Source organism: Salminus brasiliensis, chromosome 14, assembly GCF_030463535.1.
Source record: "Salminus brasiliensis chromosome 14, fSalBra1.hap2, whole genome shotgun sequence".
Classification (NCBI taxonomy): domain Eukaryota; kingdom Metazoa; phylum Chordata; class Actinopteri; order Characiformes; family Bryconidae; genus Salminus; species Salminus brasiliensis.
Genome location: NC_132891.1, coordinates 13,498,449 through 13,517,457, shown reverse-complemented (window position 1 = coordinate 13,517,457; position 19,009 = coordinate 13,498,449). Strand labels below are relative to the sequence as shown.

The following is a 19,009-nucleotide window of genomic DNA, read 5'->3' as shown; positions in this document are numbered from 1 at the left end:
AGAGGTTTTAGAGGCAATAATTGCCCCAGTCATTTCAAAAACCTGAAAAAAGGGAAGGCACTGTCTCTCTGCAGGATTCCTTATCCTTATGGTTCTACTGTAGTATTCCTTATCCCTCTCCCTACTGTGTCTCAGCCATTTTCTTGTGGGCGAGTACATCTCTCAGGCTGATCCCACAGGCTGTCTCGCTTCATTAGACTCTAATAGTCTCCTAACAGAAGCCCTGAGCAGTGGGCTTCAGGAGCCACAAGATAAGACATTACCTCAGGTTGTCCTTGTCCGCTTGTAGAGAACTATGTTATTGATAAGTGCTGAGATTCAGCCTGGGATTTTTTCCTGATAGGCCTACATAGGACAGAGCAAATCACTGTGACATTCGATCAGTTCACAACATGTTAGATGCTGTCATAAGCAGACTGCCTACACTGCTTCTCCTCTTACATTTCTGACATGAGTAACACTCACAAATTAGGACAGAATCACTACATTTATTATATTATTATGATTATTTATATGACAATTATTATAGTATTGCATTACAGGTATACACTCACTGAGTACTCTATTAGGAACACCTGTACTCTTACTTATTCGTGCAGTTATCTAATGAGCCAATGATAAGGTGTACAGAACCATGCAGATACGGGCCAGCAGCTTCATGTAACATGATTGTTGGTGCTAGATGGGCTGGCTTGAGTATTTCTAGAACTGCTGAGCTCCTGGGATTTTCAGAACTGGAGTTCTCCGATAATTGACTCTGTACAATTGTGGTCAGCAGAAAAGCATCTCAGAATGCACAAAACATCCAACCGTGAGGAGAATGGCTAGAACAAGACTTTACACATATCTCCCCCCATTCATGCGAAAGCCAGCCATCGCACCAGCTAACAGATGCTGGCCAACAATTCTTCGAACAGTCCCGTTAAAAGACGGCACCATCTAATCACCCGGAGAGTGCACAGCCAATTGTGCTCTCTCTGATTCTGGCCGCCGATGGCAAAGCCTCACAACCTTTTCTGTTAGCCAAGAACAGACAGCTTTGAGAGTTTGCAGTGAGCACAAGCTCTCCAGAACTGTGCAGCTTAAAATGGAAACATTTATCTGATGAATCTGATGGGGTCAGAGGGTCAGAATTTGACACCTGTAGCTGAAATCCATGGAGTCAACTTGCCTTCTGTCAACAGTCTGGGCCAATGGAGGCGGTGCATTAATGTGGGGAATGACTTCTTGGGAGTCTGTTATTAATCGGGCATTGCTCGAATGAATGCCACAGCTTATTTGAGTATTGCTGTTGACCATGTTCATCCCTTCATGGCCACAAGTCTCCCATCTTCTACAAGCTATGGATGCACCATGTCACAAAGCTAGCCATTTAACCCAAGCAAGTCAAGACTGGTTTAATGAGCATTACAGTGGGTCCATTGTTCTCCAGTGGTCTTCCCATCCCCGGATCTGAATCTGAGCAAGGCTTTTTTTGATGATTTCAACGGGAGATTTGCAGCAAATATGCAGGACTTGCGTGATGCAATCAACTCAACACGTCCCAGAATCTCAGAGCAATGTTTTCAACATCTTGAGGAATGCATGCCACGATGTGTTAGCACAGCGTTCCTGATACAGTGCTCGGCAAGTAGACATTACGTTGCACACGTTAAACGTTGGAAAAACGTTGACCGCTCGGTTCATTAAAATGGCCAGGTCGAAAGAACTGGTTCAGTAAACCAACTAGATTCCTCATCGCTGCTCATCGCTGCTCCCCGAACCTGAAGCCGTCAGCTCTTTTCGCAGCGCGGCGGGCGTCGATTGGCTGCGGTGTCGCTCACGTGACCTCGCGCTGCGTGGGTGGGCAGCGGCAGCAACAGAGGCAGCAGCTCTGCAGTAGTGTGTGTGTGCGTGTGCGTGCGTGCGTGTGTGTATGCATGTACGTACGTATGCGTGTACGAATGTGTGCGTGCGTGTATGTGTGTGTGGACCCCGCAGTGTGAACCCGCTCTGCAGCTCCGCGCCGCTTCCCAGCATGGGCGACAAGAAAAGCCCATCCAGGTACTCCCCTCCATCGGCTTTTTTTCCCCCCCGAATCCGTGTAGCGGAAGGCGTAGCTCGCGACGGCGTCCAGGCTCCGTGGCTTTCGGCGTCCTTGTTCAAATAGCGATATAAAAGCGCAGCCATGGCGGACCCACAGCCTTGCCTTATTCCCAGTAGCTCCCACTTTTAGACAAAGGAATGTCAGGATACGCCTCGCCTCTGCTTCTCCTTTGTGTGTTTTACTCACTGGCTGCTCGTATTCGTGATGTCTAGACACCGCTATACCGTTAGCATCGCTACAGTTGTGTCGTACGACGTCGTAAGTTGAGCTTTAATTGAAGCTAGCTAACGATACTTCTCTCTGAGGTGATTGGGTGATTGGGCGCTGCTTGACTGTTATAGATACTAACGAGGAAAGGTTGCGGGCTGTGGTTGGGAAGTGTGTGTGTGTGTGTGTGTGTGTTTTTGTGCTACAGTACACGTTGAGCTAAAAAGAAAATCCTGTTTATGACCCCCCCCCCCCTCTTCCTCCTCCTCCTCCTCCTCTTCTTCCTCCTCCTCCTCCAACAGGCCAAAAAGACAAGGCAAGCCCTCTGCAGACGACGGACTGTGGGACTGTAGCGTCTGCACGTTCAAAAACAGCGCCGAGGCTTTCAAATGCAGCATGTGTGATGTGCGCAAAGGCACATCTACAAGGTAAAGTTTCCTCTCAGCCTCATGTTGGATCTGTGCCATCGTGCTCGTTCAGGGACGTCTGTAAGCTTTAAGGGTTTGACTTGTTGATTTATTTATATCTCCCTGCCTTCTGATCAGTGGCCTCCTCGGGTCACGTGACTGCGTTCAAGTCAAACGAGCTTTTGAAAACGCAGGAGGTCCAGCCAAGAGCCCACACTGCTCCTCAGACAGTTCGGACAGGAGGCGTCCTGCAGGAAACAAAAGGACGGCAGCCATGAAGTAGGCTGTACCTGCGGCGAAACGAGGCTCGTGCCTCTGAGATCTGTAGGACAGGGCCTTTATTTATCCACCATTTCCAGAAATAGGATGGGAGCTAGCAGATGCCCCTCTTCTTCTTCTTTTTTTTCCTTTCCTTTTTTTCTCTCGGTGGACGCTCAATCATTTTGTTAGAGTGTATAGAAAGCCATGGCAGAATTACGACGACAGCCCTCCCCTCTTCCTAGAACACACACACACACACACATATATGTCCAGGTTGCTTGTGTGTGCACGTATACTGGATTGCTTTCATTACGGGGTGCAAAACTAGGTTGCCTAATATCTCGGGTGGGCTATTAATGCTTTTAATAAAATCAACACTGGTTTCTTCTTATCATATTACAGAAATATCTTAAATATCAGTACATTACTAACTACATTCTTAGCTCAGAAAAAAAAAACAGCCTGATCCAGCGATGCTCTTCCTCTCTAACAAAGGTAGTTTAGTATTCCAGGATCTCCAAGTTAGGTTTGACACATTAGGTCTCGTCTTTCCTGGTCCTGGCTCAACATTAGTTTTAAACCGGTTTTGTCCAACCGAGTGTACTACAAAGAAACCAACGTAATGATCTGTGCCAGCCCAGCACAGCCCAGCACACCACAGCTGGCAAAACAGAATGTCTTTGTGATTCTTCATGCATGTGGCAAGCGCCACACAATACGCTTAGTGTGCGCCCACTGCTTTTTCACACACAGCCGTATAAAAGACTACACTGATTTACACAGGACAGGCAATTACTGCTTTTTGTATAAACTGTGATGATGATTAGATCAATCGAACTGTTCAAGCAGAGGTTTAACTTGTCCTGGGGGCGGCAGTGCTGCTTGAGCTTTGCCAGTTTTGGGGTTTATGATGCAAAACACTATCATGAAACATGTACCTCACACCTGCTACCAACCCTAGATTGCTGATAAAGCTAGATTTCTGTCTAGATATATGAAGTGTGTTGGCATGTCTGCAGTGTGATGCAGAGATGGGGTTCACTGATGAGTTTACCTCAATCAAACACTGGTAGGCTATCTGGTACCATTTGGGGGAGAACGACACCCTAACAAACTCATGGGGGTGATGGCATTGTAGACGTTTATATAGACGCCATCTTTAAAATCTTAAGCAAATATTAGTACTTGGAGTGGGAGAACAGAAATACAGGACTCCCTTGTTCTTTTTCTGTTTATTCTGGTCTGGAAATTGCCCCTAGTGTACATCTTCATGGTGCATGTTGGCAGACCCCTATAGCTGTTTTTACGTATGAGCTCTGGAAAATGTGCTGAGAATAATGTCCAGGCTATTTCCACAGTTGCCTTTTCACACATCTAGGGCCTGTTTACACCTGGCATTGACAGCGTTTTTGGTGATCAAATCGTGTTCGAATTTCACTTGCCTGCTTGAAAAAAGCCAGGTGTAAACACCTCCAAGACGATTTGTGATCAGATTGCGATCGAATCACTTAAACCACAGAGATGATCAGGAACGGATCTCATCCACATTTAATACAAGTGTAAATGAAATGTGTTTTCTGTGATCAAAATTCCGTCAGGCAAGCGGAAATGGGTCTGTCTCAAAAAATGTTAATACAAGTAATGACTGGATCTTGGCTTCTCTCAGTAAATATGAGCAGTACTACAGAGTTTGTTCTCTTGCGGTTTCAGTCTGTCACATTTTTGATGGAGCCGTTATGGGAATACCAGATCCATTTATTGTTCTACCTTGTTGTAGAACCCCTACCGTGCCTGTAAACTGTTAAATCTCCAGGAGCAGGACATTTTAGATGAGAAACAATCAGATCTCATATGTATGCATTGCTTTGTGTTTTACATGGGACGGTAAAATCGGATTCCATTAAGTCACACAGAGGACGCATTTTAATGACACATTTAAACAGAATCTGGTCAAATTATATCTAGATACTATCCGGACACAAAATGCATATTAATGCCAGGTCTAAACAGGCTTCTAGTGTATATCCAGACTTTTTCCATGTCTGATGCGTTCTCACTGCAGGAAATTTTCCGTGTGGTTTAGGCAAGGGGCGGCTTCTGTGTAGCGTGTGCACGAGGTGCAGCATGACCCGCTGTGAATTCTCCAGAATAGTACCTGCTCTATTCGCATGTGGGCTCACTCAGACATCACCCAGAGTTTATCCTGCCAGCCCACCAGTGCAAAGTCTCGGTGATGTCCGATGCAAATGATTTGGACATTTGCATTCACACATGCAGCTCCTCCGGAAAAGTTCTGCATTACCTTACATGTGTGATAGAGGCTTAGAGTATTATTCAGCCATAAAATGTTTGCCAATGCTAGTACATATTGTCTATCCCCATGGCACATTGCAATAGTGTTTTAAATTTAGGGATAATTTTAGTGATATGTTTAATATACATTATGCACTATACAAATTATATAATGCCCCTAAGTACTGATGTTCCTGTAGTTAAGAAGATTAATCAGTTACAGCAAATCTAATGTTGCTTTGATGCTAAAATATAGTTGAATATTGTTACAGTTCTGCAATATGACAAACAGTTTCACCTGTTAACCTTTGTCCCCCTTGATTTCAAGCAGTGTCTTCATAGCTCTTCGTTATAAAGAAGTAGGTGAAGATTAAGTGAGGCTGTCAGGCTGCTGTCTGCTAGACAGGTTGCTGGATAAGACTTTGTTTAGAAGATGAACTTGTCATGGCTGCTATTACAGACTAGAGGAATGACCCTCACTGTGATCAGCTTGCTATGTAGTGTTTACAGGGCATTACTCACCAACACACACTCAGGTGCCTGAGCAGACGCACAGAGCTGTTTCTCTGTCTCTTTACTTGTAGTCTTGTTTGCTGTAGCGGTGGGAAGCTCTAGCTCTGCTTTACTCAGATTCCAAATTTTGACAATTCGTGACTGGAATAATTCAGGTAAAACAAATGTCAGTTGGTTGATGATGCAGGCCGACGTTGAGGGGTCTCTGCGTGTTGTAATGGCGAATGTCCCACCTTTTGCTTCATGTATTAACAGATGCCTCTGATGCCTGGAACTAGTGGACTGTCAGTCTTCTGAATTTGGTTTCTGCGGGTTTAATGTTTAGGAAGATTTACAGCAAAGAACTGAATTCTATTTGATCATTCACACCTATATCAGTCAGCAAAGTGATAATTCAGAGAAGCTCTGTAATGGTCGGTGATGCGACAGCGCTGCTGGCAAGTCTTTGGTTTCTGATGATTTCTGGTGACGAAAGACAGGGCAGATAGTTAACTGCATGCGAATTAGGAGCAAAGCTATGTGGCGCTCTCCAGTGGGAACTGAGCTGGGTGGTACATTGCTTTATCTCTGTCACTGTGAAATGGTGCCCCTGGCAGCGATCACAGAACAAACACCAGTTTCTTCTCATACTGCCTGCACAAATGGCCATGAACTTCATAGACAGGGGTTTCTCCAGGATTTTCTTTCTTTATTTTTTTTTTTTTGGTGAGAACACTGATCTGATTTGGGGTGAAAAACAGGTGTTAAGGTATGTGATTTGATTTGGTACACGCTCTGTAGCAACTACAGCCAGAGATTTTGGGCCCCATGAAAAGATGTTACGCTGGGCCACACAACTCTAAAAATCATGCTGAAATATTTAATTAATACATTTTTAGAACCCATGTTAGTCATAGGACCTAAGAATCGTCCTACCTTACCTAATCGCTCCCCATGATTATAGGCGTTACTGAAACCACAAGCAAAAATCACCATAGTTCATAAGCTAAGAGGATATGAGCGACTAGTATTCTGGGCCATGAGAGTCCCTGCCGGTTTGAACGCAAGGCTCATGTGGCGATTCATTAAGTCTTGTGTGGTAATTCTGTAAGGCTGTGTAACGCTTGTGTGGTAATTTGATAAGGCTGTAACGCTCTTGGCAATTTGGTAAGGCTCTGTGATGCTCACATTGGGTAATTCAATCAGGCTCATGTAGTAATTCGGTATGGCCCACATAGAAATTTGATAAGGCTCTGTAACACTGTCATTTTGTAATTGGGTAAGGCTCTGCAATGCTCACGTTGTAATTCGATCAGGCTCTGTAATGCTCTTGTGGCTGAAGGCGAAGAGTGAAGGCTTTACAATTGGTAACCAATCAAGCATTTAAATGAAAAATGTGCCTCCAAAAAGAAATCTAGCTGAGTCTGTGTAGATTTGTATGGTCTTTGTAGAGTTGCTATATTTTTATGCAGTATTATCGGCTGTTCTACTGAGCCGGCTTTGTTCAAATAGCTTTTATTGGGTGCCTCTGAAATGAGAAGCACATACAGTGTTCTCTTTTGTACACTTTCCAAGATGTTCAGCGTTGCCTTTGTGAAGCAGATATTTTCTTAATAGCTTGGCTCTTCAGTAGAGTAGATCAAAAGGGTGAATATGCTGTGGTGCTAAACAGGAGGGCTTTAGTGTTCTCAGCCAGACATTTTTGGATACAACAAGCAGAAACAAAGCAGTCAGATTCCTCCCCTTGCATTCAGATCACAACTGTTTTTTTTTTTTTTTTGGGGGGGGGGGGCAATAAGGCTGTTTGCTGTTGCAGTTATCACAGCAGGAGCTGGAAACAATTTTTTTTTTTGTTGCTTTGACTGATTCGTCCTTCAGTATCTTTTACTTAGACATTTGAGTAATGGTGGGAAATAATTAGTCTACAGGAACAAGTCAGTAGCACAAAATGAATAGTTTTTATTGTGGTCTGGGTAACGAAGGTTCGCAATATGCTACACTTGTAGTATTTCCTTATTGCCTGCTTATTTCATTAATGAAAAAAACTTAATCTAATAAAAAGGTATTTTGTTGATGTTTGAATGTTTCCTGAAGGATAAATGAATGTCTGCAAGGGATTTAGACCTCTAGTAAATAGACACTACACCAAGCTTACTTATTAAGACCGCACAGTGCATTTCCTTTTCCTTTCCTTTTTTCTTTGAGGTCCACTGACCACTGATAACTGCTCAGAATATATATTTTTTTTACTCTATTTTCTAACAGCTCTTTATCCCTCCTCTCTTTATAGAATTGAACAGGCTGTTACTGCAGCTTTAAGACAGATAGAAGATAAATGAGCTCTGTTCTGATTGGCTACTTTGTATTGTACCTCAATCAAAAAGCACTCAGCACCGAAACGCTCCTGAGTACTGCAGTGTAAATGGGCTGAGATCTGTAAATATTTAATAGTAATAGTTTCCCGATGTGGACTGGATAGCCTGGAAAATGCATGCTATGTTTTGAAACTATCAATGTTTAAATACTACTACTACTACAGTAAAGCGAAGGAAATTCAGTTTTCCATGATCTGTGGAAAACTGAATTTCTTTAAACATATGTTTTAATTACTCCTTCAGGAAACCTCGGATAAACTCTCAACTCGTGGCCCAGCAGGTAGCTCAACAGTACGCCACTCCTCCCCCAGCCAAGAAAGAGAGGAGGGACAGAACCGATCGAGACCAGCCCGACGACGACCACTACGACATGGACAACTCTGACTCAGACAGGCTGAGCAGCGTCCACCCTGACTCTGACCAGCCAGACAGGCTGGGCCTGGAGAGCAGCCAGTCAGACAGAGGACACATGCACAAGGACAGGCGACAGGAGCGTGTTGGACTGGATAAGCATCAGCAGCTCCACGTGGACAGGAGGCCTGAGAGAGCAGGCCTAACCCAGGAGCTGCTGCCGCACGAGGGAGCGCAGAGAGAGAACCCTCACAGAGAACTGATGGACAAGCTTCAGCCACAAAGGCCGCTCATGGACAAGGACCATGCTCTTACAGGAGGAGCTGGTATGCAGCCGGCCGAAAGGATGCGGGCCGAGAAGGAGGGACTGAAGAAGGGGAAACTGGAGAGGACAATGGTGGACAAACAGAAGGAGAAAGAAAAGGGTCTTGCACCGAACAAAAAGCCTACTGCTAAGAAGATAAAGTAAGTTATGTGCTTCAGCAGCAGATATTGTGGACCGAGATTATACTCCTCTGTGTGTCACTGTTCAGATGTGTTGTCTATGGAAATTTTTGATCTCTTTGTTGCCTTGCTGATTGACTTGAATTAATTCAGCTTCTCATATTCTTCCCAGGCCCAAGCTCATTCATAAAGGTCCTCCTAGTGAAAGAAACAGCATGAAGTCTGGCAAATCCACCACTAAGAGCAACAGATCTCTTATTTCAAGGTATGTTTGTCTCCTAAGGTATAATCACAACAGAATGCAGAGTTCTGCTGTAACAGTAGTGCGTTATTCAGTTACATGATTTTATTATCATGCAAATGCTAATGCTGTCTAATGTCAGACCTTTAGTTTGCTTAACACAGAGTAACCCACATGAAAGTCACCTACTGGCCACTCTTGTTTGTATTGGAAACACCTACCAAGCTCCACTTTGCCAGTGTACAGTTAGAGACGTTGACCTGTCAGTTGCCACACAGTTTTTCATCTTTAGCCCATCATCAGCGGTCGGTAAGGGCTTGCATTGTGTAGTAATGATGACCGCTAAGATGCTAAGAAGATAATTGTACAAAGAAAAATCAGTGCTGTTTTGCACATGTGCCAATATGCTTTACTGCTTCCTGCAGCTGAAGTTGTCATCTCTACAGATGTCGATGCTAAAAGCCCCTGCCATCTGACCACAGAGCTTATTTTGGCTGGATGTTTTGGGTGGTGAACCACTGTTTGCCAGCAACTCCTGCTACATTACAGTGCTCAAGACACTGGTACCAGAATCACACACTACATGTGTAGTCACTCTATCATCGGGTGGCCAGTTTAGACCCTGGAGATCCACCCTGGAGAGTTTAGATCTAACACATCTGGTTCCACTGTTCAAATGCCCATTCAAGGTCTTCATTTCCTTGATCAGTTATTATGGTTGGAGCTCTGCAAGTTTGTAGATCACCAGGACTAGGTATGCCTGCTCCATCATGTCTGACTTGCTGCTGTGTTGAGAGTGGCCCACCATCCAAATAATATCTGTCCTGTGGTCAGAGGCCAATGATGAATGAGGAGATGGTGACTGACAGGTTGCGCACAAGAACAAATGGATTACAGTTTGTGATTGTACATTTATATGTAGGGCCTATAAAGTAGTAGCTCCGAAAGTGGCCAGAGAATGGAAGTTGATGTTTGTAGGTCAAACGCCATATCTGTGTGTAATTTCCATTTTTGTGTGTTTCTCCCTTGCCTTCCAGGCCTAAGCTGAAGAACATTGACCGGAGCTCAGCTCAGCAGTTGGCCATAACAGTGGGCAATGTAACTGTCATCATCACAGACTTTAAGGAGAAGACTCGCTCCTCGTCCACCTCCTCCTGCACTGTGACCTCCAGCGCTGGTTCCGAACAGCAGCATATGAGCTCCAGCTCCGAGAGCACGGACAAGGGCTCCTCCCGCGCCTCCACGCCACGCCGAGACCTCTCCTCTGGACACAATGAGGTCCTGTGATCTAGTGAAGGTCCAGGGCCCCCACGCTCATTTTCACAGTGCACACATATAACTTGTACTTTCCATAAAAGGATGAAGGATCATTGTCATGCATGGAGACTGTTTACATCTCGATATTCCGCCACACGCTGATCTGTGGTACGACAGACTTTTTTCCCTGAAAGAACTGTAGATTCATATGTTGTGCCGTCAGCATTATTGAGTGGAAGAAGTTGAACCCCACTGTATGTTTTGAGCCTTAGATCTCCAGTTTTGCAAATTGTTTTTCTCGACTGGAAAAGTTGCCTGGTGATTTTCCCTGTGCTCACCCAAACAATATTTGATCGCTGCATCTGTTGGTTAGAACTCTTCACAGTTGAGAGCACCATATAAGTAGCACCAAGATGCAGGCGTTTATTATTTTTTTAATTATTATTAATGCCTGCATACATGAACTGCCATAATAAGGACAAATAATACCATACAGGTTAGTCATACAGTAATTACAAAAATTGAAAACGCCAACCATGAACAAGTGGAAAGGTGTTGGTTGTTGTTAACAGTTTCGGTTCAGATGGGCATGTATATCTTTAAGAACATCTGCATCAAATTAACGTTTTGAAAATAATGCTAATGTTCAGCAAAAGCCATTTTTATAGTGATATGTTTTTTTTGTAAATCTATCACTAATCAACCCCCACTGTCTGTTTATTAGGAAGCATTCTTACAAATGCTATTGATAAACTATTGGCTGTTGCAGAGCTTTTTACGTGGCACGTGGTCACACTCTTGACTTTTATTAGCAACAATCAAAACTTCGTCCACTTCATCATTGCCTCAAAGCATCACAAATCTATTGATGTGATCTTTTTAGATGAAATGTTTTATTAGTGTATTTATTTTGTGCAAGCGATTCTGTTCTTGTGTACGATAGGTAACCTTAATTTACTATGTAAAGATGGTTACATATAATGAATACTTGTCTTAATATGGATTATCCCTTTGTTCATTTGTGGTGTATTGTATTTTACACAGTTCCTTTCTTGTACCTTTGGCATATCCCAGTAATCGTGTGTTAAAACAATAGCTATTATCACGTGCACTATTTCTCTCTCAATGCTGCTTGGTCATTTCCTCAGACTGAAGTCTGTATTGATGAATTCTGCTTGTAGCCTAGTCTTCATTTCAAATAAAGTTACTACATTTCTTTGATCCGTCGTCTCCAAGACTTTCGTCCGGCCATCGTGGGAGGTAGAGGCCACTATGACTACCACTATGCCGCCATTACTTCTGCTAATAAGCCCTACATCACCAAGTCATTAAGATTCCTTCTACATGCAATAGATCTTTAACCCTAAAGCAACATGCTCAAACATTGACCTAAATGGGAAGAGAGGTTAGACAGCACTCCTATAATATCCAATATATGTATTTGACCTGCAGATACAACACAAACGTTTCAGCACTTAGGCCTTTCTCAGACAACCACAACCTAAGCCAGCCCACACAGTTCTATAGACCGAACGAAGGTGTATCCCACCTCCTTTAGTCAGGTCCTCAATAGGTTGCAGGTATAATTCATCATCCATCTCCAAAATTTAATCTAAAGATATACAAAAATAATGTTGATGCAAAAATCAGATCTTACTGACAAATTCTCTCTCTTGATTTGTTCCTTAAAAATTCAGCATGGGGAAAGAAGTGTTTAGGAGGGTAGCCTGTTCAGTTTGGTTTTGGTTCTCTAGAAGATCTGTGCCTGGGCCAGTGTGTTTTATTTGTTTTACCTCCAAACCCCAAGTCTGTTCTCAAGTGGTTGTCAGAAACTTGGATTACCCACTGGCCTAAACATCATGCCAAATGCATACATCAAATACAATCTCCTGTCCTCTTCTACAACCCAATCGCTGCTCAATACAGGAGAATACTGTGACACAGCATTTAATTCCATTGGAAATCACAACCAACCAAGCACTACTGCAGTAGTTCTCAGTCAGGGCCCCAGATAACCTGTTTTTTTTTTTTTTTTTTTTTGCTCTGCCCTAGTTCCCAACACAGTGCTCTTATTAAATTGGTTGAGTTATTGGAACTGGGATGGCAAACGGGTGGACTGTCAGGTGGATCTTGAGGTTAGAGAATCATTGCTTCACTATAAGTACGTTGAGGGTTCATTACATTGGAAAAATAATATGAGAAAGCTCAGTCTTTTATTACACCTACTACCCAGTTCTACACCAGTTACAATATTTTAAGGGTCCAAACACCACAGGAGTCACACCATTAGAGTCATGCAAGCACAAGCAGAGACATCAACTGGCCAGATGGTGGCGCTATAGTGTGGATTTTTAATGTTTTGGTTCTTAGCTCCTAAACCAATTCATTTTGTTGTTCCACATCACACCCCATTTACTTTATTCAGCCCCACTTACTAAAATACAAGAACACCATGGTACAGCAATAAAAGCCCTTGTTCAAGAACAAAATAATGTAGTGAATTAGTCTGAGGGTTTTATCGACGTCCTCACAATATTAGTGTTAAAATGTTCACAGATTGGAGGTCAACCATGATCCAAAAGCAGATTTTTGTGAACAACATGAGCACAATGAAGCTTATGGCTGCAGAACTCAGAAGTCTACTCTGGCCAGTTCTCACCAAACTTAGTGTGATCATTTTTGGAGTAGCCCACCAAGTGCCTACCCAATTAGTCAGTAGGGAGCACCATAAATAGAACAGTTTCTCAGCCACCTTTTGTCAGATTGAGCTGAAATTCAGTGCTGGAACACCATGAACTGGCATCAATGGCATTTCAACAAAGAAGAGTTTGGGACCAAAATATGTGCTCTTTATTTAGAAAAAGGGTCTAAATAAATAAATTCACATCTATTATGTTTCATGTGCCATTTCATCTTAACCTGTCTAGTAAAGGACTCAAGACGTGCCCTCCGAGTCTAAAGATGTAGGCACTGGTTTTTAGATGTGGAGATCCCAGGACCTCATGAACATGGCTTGTGTCCAATGCTGTGGTAGTGATGCCGCGATAGCATCACTAGCGGGCATTGGGGGGATGATAGGGGGGCTTTTTTGAGTTGTATCCAGATTTTTTTTGTTCACTCAAGTGCCAAATCAAGAGCAATCACTAGTAAATGAGAGAAAAGAGGCAGGGGGTTCTAGTTTCACCTTTTTTTTATTGTTTTATTTAGTCTGATGTTGTTATTATATCTTTCTCAGCTCTCACTGCTGTCCGACTCATCAGAGATCGTCGGAGCTTGGCGTCTGATTGGTGCACAGCTTTGAATGACGTGTTGATGGAAAGCTGAGAGTTTTTACATTTGTTTTTATGTTTTTTCCCTTTACTCTTTACACAAAAATGAGAATTACTTACATGTTGTTTTGCAGGGGACAACATAAGGTATGCAGTGGTATGAAGTGTTTGTGTGTGAGGCGTGTCAGTGAGTGGGAGAGGCCACTGCGCATGAGTGACGGATTCTGCGAGGAAGATCTCTCTCCACTGGATAAACGTTTTCTTTTGATCGTAAATCAGTAGTTTATTACAATATCATCATAATCCTGCGAGTCTGCCCGTTAGATCCGTTTACAGTTATGTCCACAAAAGTTGTTTTATTATTTTTTTTAAATAAATTAAAGATAAAATGGCAAAATCAATGAAAAGGATTCTTTAGCTTGCTGAAGCTTTAATATGGTACCTTGGCTGCCTATATTGGACCTGTAATGCTTTAGATACACTGACAGATAATATTCACAGTGATTGATTTGTGGCCTGTCGGCGGGCTACGGCTTTTTGAGAGGTTAAGAAGAGGTCTTTTGCTATTGATGTATTTAGTCTATTGTGATAAATATCGTGAAAAATGAATTTAAATATCGTGATATAGTATTTTTTACCATATTGCCCAGCCTTACCTCAAAACCAGGCACCTTGTTGCATACTGATTCTGCCACGCAAAAAAACTCTGATATCTCTAAAAAGACTTGAAAGAAAATGAAAAAGAAGAAAATGAAAAACCTTAAATATTTTTTCCCTTAATTGCCAAAGTTAACACGATTTCTGATTCAAGCTGGTCAATGAGGCTGAAGTTGGCTTGTCAGCTTCTTATCCCACCTTTAAGGGCGCTGCAGTTACACTCTGCCGCCTGTAGATGGCGCATCTTAACACTAAAAGATGGCTTATGTAAATAAAATGCTGTGCAAACACCCTGAATAAAAACAAACTGTACAAATTGTTTTTGGCAGAATAGTACAGAATAGGACAGTAGTGACTGCACTGTCTATTTGGCTATTCATATATTGTAGAAGTGAACTGTTCAAGCCTACTTGAATAAATTGAACCACTTTATGCATTTATCGTTACTTTCGTAAAATAAATATAATAATAAGTCAGCTTGTTCTTCAACGAATCATTTTTAATAATTTGGTGCATGGGCCCCTCGTGTTTTTTATTTGTTAATTAATTACAAATAAATTTAAAAATGTATATAAAAATCATTGGAAGTGGGTATATTCCATTTGTCATGCTAATATTTTGAAGCCGTTTTGGTAGTCACCTTGGAAAGCCTCCATTCCTGCAGCTGCCTGCTTCACTCTGACGGGAAATTCGAGTCAGTTTTTCGAACCGAATCTTTTATATAAACGAATCGAACCGCCAATTTCAAAAACAAATATATGGGACTTTACGGGGTCAGTTTTTCTTTTTTTTTACAGTGTAGTGTTTCAGTACTTTTATTACAAGCGCTCGTCATCCGGTCAATAAACCGTGCGTAGATTCGCCATTAAAGCTGTAATCAGTGGGGTGAATCGGTTCGGTTGACTCAGAGAAAATAAGCAGTTCAGTGACGATTCCTTCCTGAGTCGACTCTCGCTGACTCCTGATCCAGCGCGCCTTTGTTGTTGTTGTTGTTGTTGTTGAGCGGGTGACGCGCTGGACTGGCCAGCCGAGCGGCGCATGAGTCAGCGCCACTGAAAGGTCGCTCGCTTCGGATGTGGTCATTAAAAGTCGGTCTCACGGCGAAATCCCCAACGGCTGATCGGTCCTAAGTGCAAGAAATATGGCGGTCCCCGCAGCCCCGAACCTGCAGCTGAACGCGGGCAGACAAAGCGGCAGCCCTGTCAGCTCCCCCGAAAATAACATCCACATCGACGAGAAGGAGCTGGAGAACATCACGAACCACGTCGAGGACGGAACCTCGCTCCCTCTGCACTCGCCCTGGACTTTCTGGCTCGATAGGTAAGGGGTCGTTCATGGCTGACGGTACTCTTTTAGGGTTTTTCAGGGCTTTCGGCAGCGAAACAAAGTTAGTTGCTCGCTAGTTCTTCTCCACTAGGTCTGCTAACAAAGGTTCGCTGTGGAGGCCCGGGGGCTTCAAAAGCGAGCCAATGTTTTTAGCTAGCTATCTCTAGCTAAGCTAGGCTAGGCTAGCCAAGCCATTGGAGGTAGCGAGCTAGCTAGATCGCTGGCTAGACTTCTAGCTATTAGGGCTTTACTGTGCTTGGTGTTTGTTAGTGTAGCAGAAAGGGCAAAACAGCGGAATTCGTGAACGTTTAACTTGTAGATACTGAGTTCAGTGGCGAGTCAAATACCCGCAGCCCTCCGTGTTAGCTAGCAGCGACATTAGTGGAGTAGGTCGAGTCGCGTCCCCTGAACACCTCGACCCTTAATCGCCAACCTGGCGGATCTATTTCTTTATTTGCTTCAGAGCGAAACAGAAAACCCAAGCTTATTATTTAACCAGCATGTATTATTACTTTCTCTTGAACTGGATGGAAGGCTTGCATATAAAGCTAATAGCTAAGTGCATTAATAAAGTAGCTAGCTATAAACGGCAAGATCAAATCAGATCAGGTCACTTTTTTGCTTTTGCTGTGACCAAGCACTACTACCTCATATCAACATGGATGTAAAGGTGATTGCAAGGTCTTTTGCAGTCGTAAATGCACAATACATACCCAATAAAACACAGTAGAAACCTCGATCAGCCATAACATTATCACCACCATCAGCCAACTTTGATTTTCTTCATCTACTGCAGCCTCTGTCCTGGGATGGGATATATATATTAGGCAGCAAGTGAGCTGTCAGTTCTTGAAGGTGATGAAGGTGTTAAAAGCAGGAAAACAGGCAAGCATAGATCTGACCCACTTTTACAAGGGCCAAATTGTGATGGCTAGACAACATGATCAGGGCATCTCCAAAACAGCAGGTCTTGCAGGTCTTGTTTTTGTTCCTGGTATGCGGTGGTCGGTACCTACCAAAAGTGCTCCAGGAAGGGACAACCAGTGAACTTGGAACAGGGTCATGGGCACCTAAGGTTTATTGAAGCAATCCATGGATCCCCACCTCACAACTTATGAGTCTATGCCTCGAATGGTCAGATCTGTAGCTATATTACTCAAAATTATTAATGTTATGGCTGATTGGTGTATACACAACAGCTTTCAATATATATAGATTTTATACATTGATATTTACATTCTGGCACTTGGTAAGGCATAACTGGTGAGTACCTATGAGCACCTATTATATATATTTTGTTTAGACAGCTACGTTATGACATTATCATGTTAAAGCCCATCCAACAAGAAATCTGTAAACTTTCCCCCTTACTTGTTTACTCGTTTTTGGGTTGTAAGTTGACTGTAGTCTATTTTAATCGTTGTTCCTGTATTCAGTCTGTGTTGCAACATAGTAGTCCCACAGTATGATAATTCAGGGACACTGCTCTGAAATCTTCAATTGTGTGCCCTTTTTCAACGCCATGTATGTAGCAGAGCTGATGAAGTAGGTTGAGTTGTGTTCTGCCTATTTCTGCATCTACCACATGTAAAATCAAGGCACTAACGTCCACATAACACTGCCGATTACGTAGATTGAGCATTTAACTTCATGTTACTTTAAATGGCAGGTTGTTAAATGGCAGGGGTTGAAGTCCTGTTTGTTTATTGGATGAACTGCCCTTAGTGCTGAACAGAACAGCTTTTAATCCTTGTTTATTGAGGACAGTTTGCAGTGCAGTCATAAATGTTGACCTATATGTTACATATATGAAAACAAGTCATGACAAATTGTGCTGCTGATCTGGTTACACCAGTTGATGGCAGTTAATGCAGGGGTGATGTCATGAAATACCTTGTATGAGCTTAAGTCTAAAGGGAGTGATTAATTGTCTTCTTGTACGTGCTTCAGCAATGCTACACTGAATTCTTCTTATGATTATACATCTCTGTGTTTCTGCATATCTCCCATTACCAGGTCATTACCAGGGACTACAGCAGCAGAGTGCGAATCAAATCTGAAAAAGATCTACACGGTGCAGACGGTTCAGGTAGGTGCTATAAAATTCACGTTCTTCACAAAGCGGAGCTTTTAATATACTTCATACTGTTCCAGTCTCTCAGCCCATGCAAACACACTCTGCTCCCTGCACTTAGTTACTTGGACATGTGACCAACTGCTCAGTCACACTGCACCCACCAAAGACCTCTCCCCACTTACGCTACAATTCACGTTATCCAGTGTCTAAATGTAAATAGTAATGTAAACATTTCACAAAATATATATTAAAACTGTACATTTTAAATGGGTCAATAATGTATATGTCAGATAATATGTATATATTTAGTATTTTTATTTTGTATATATTTGTGTTTTTACTATGGTGATAGACTCTACACCTACGTTTTTACTCACCTTTACACCTGTGTTAATGTGATGTGACAACAAACTTGATTTGATTGGATTTAAATTGATTTAATCTAGCTAAAAACACTAAGTGCCATTGATTTACAGTAAGTTTGGGGGACGTGTAATACACTACATTAATGCTTTGATTTTATAATAATAATAATTGTAAATGAGTAAATGATTTCAACACTAGAAACTGGAACTTTGTTTCTACCTCCTATCGTTTGTGAACAACTCAGCAGTAGCGAAATGTTCAAAGAGGTTTTTTTCCCCACATAAAACAAAAAATAAAAGGTACATGGTAATGAGCAGAAACCAAAACTTGAAGGAATTATGGGTAACTCTGCCCCCAGTGTTATTATAATAATAAAAAAAAAATTCAGTTTAGGAAATGTAATATCTGTCAGGAAAGCCCTGTTTCTAATTAGAAAATGACATTACATTCTAAATATTGTAATATAATGGCTGATATAATTGGTTATTTTTAGTCTTTTAAAATCTGTACTGACCATAATTTTCCATAAAGGTCGGGCTCTTGTTTATTAAGGCCAGTGTTGACACCAATTCAGTACATCACCAGTACAAACATACTTCACTGCTCAACCACCCAGTTCTCAATATACGGCAGTTCTCTCTATTATGTCTCAAAGTTTTTTTTGTTCCACAATTTAAACACACATTTTCTTCTCTCTCCTTTTTAAACAGAGCTTCTGGAGTGTGTACAACAATATACCCACAGTGTCATACCTCCCTTTGAGGTGTAGCTACCACTTGATGCGAGGAGAACGAAGACCACTATGGTAAAGTGAACTGAAATCTTCAATTTTATACTTAATTGTTTTGAGACGGCGGTGAAAGTATTTTATGGCCCTGCAGCCTTTTTTGTTTTTAATCGT

The 19,009-nt window shown here is 42.3% G+C and overlaps 2 protein-coding genes across 2 annotated transcripts in view; both read left to right on the top strand.

The window, feature by feature from the left end:
- The first annotated feature begins 1,852 nt into the window (after window positions 1-1,852).
- Window positions 1,853-11,634, top strand: rybpa (RING1 and YY1 binding protein a). Its single transcript, XM_072696397.1, has 5 exons — window positions 1,853-2,043; window positions 2,596-2,721; window positions 8,364-8,936; window positions 9,088-9,180; window positions 10,194-11,634. Exons 1-5 carry the CDS (start codon window positions 1,916-1,918, stop codon window positions 10,441-10,443), a joined length of 1,170 nt encoding a protein of 389 aa, XP_072552498.1. The 5' UTR covers window positions 1,853-1,915; the 3' UTR covers window positions 10,444-11,634.
- Window positions 11,635-15,293: 3,659 nt separating this feature from the next.
- Window positions 15,294-19,009, top strand: part of eif4e3 (eukaryotic translation initiation factor 4E family member 3) — a 6,894-nt gene continuing 3,178 nt past the window's right edge. Inside the window, exons 1-3 of the mRNA XM_072696688.1 lie at window positions 15,294-15,659; window positions 17,682-17,754; window positions 18,819-18,913. Of these exons, the coding sequence (XP_072552789.1) occupies window positions 15,481-15,659; window positions 17,682-17,754; window positions 18,819-18,913 (347 nt within the window). The 5' untranslated portion in view covers window positions 15,294-15,480. The remainder of the gene's footprint in view (window positions 15,660-17,681; window positions 17,755-18,818; window positions 18,914-19,009) is intronic.

Excerpts from the sequence above, each read along its gene's own strand:
- rybpa (XM_072696397.1), top strand. The coding sequence starts at position 1,916 with ATGCATGTACGTACGTATGCGTGTACGAATGTGTGCGTGCGTGTATGT. Across the intron at positions 8,937-9,087 it reads CCTACTGCTAAGAAGATAAA|GCCCAAGCTCATTCATAAAG; the intron begins GTAAGTTATGTG and ends TATTCTTCCCAG. Across the intron at positions 9,181-10,193 it reads AACAGATCTCTTATTTCAAG|GCCTAAGCTGAAGAACATTG; the intron begins GTATGTTTGTCT and ends CTTGCCTTCCAG.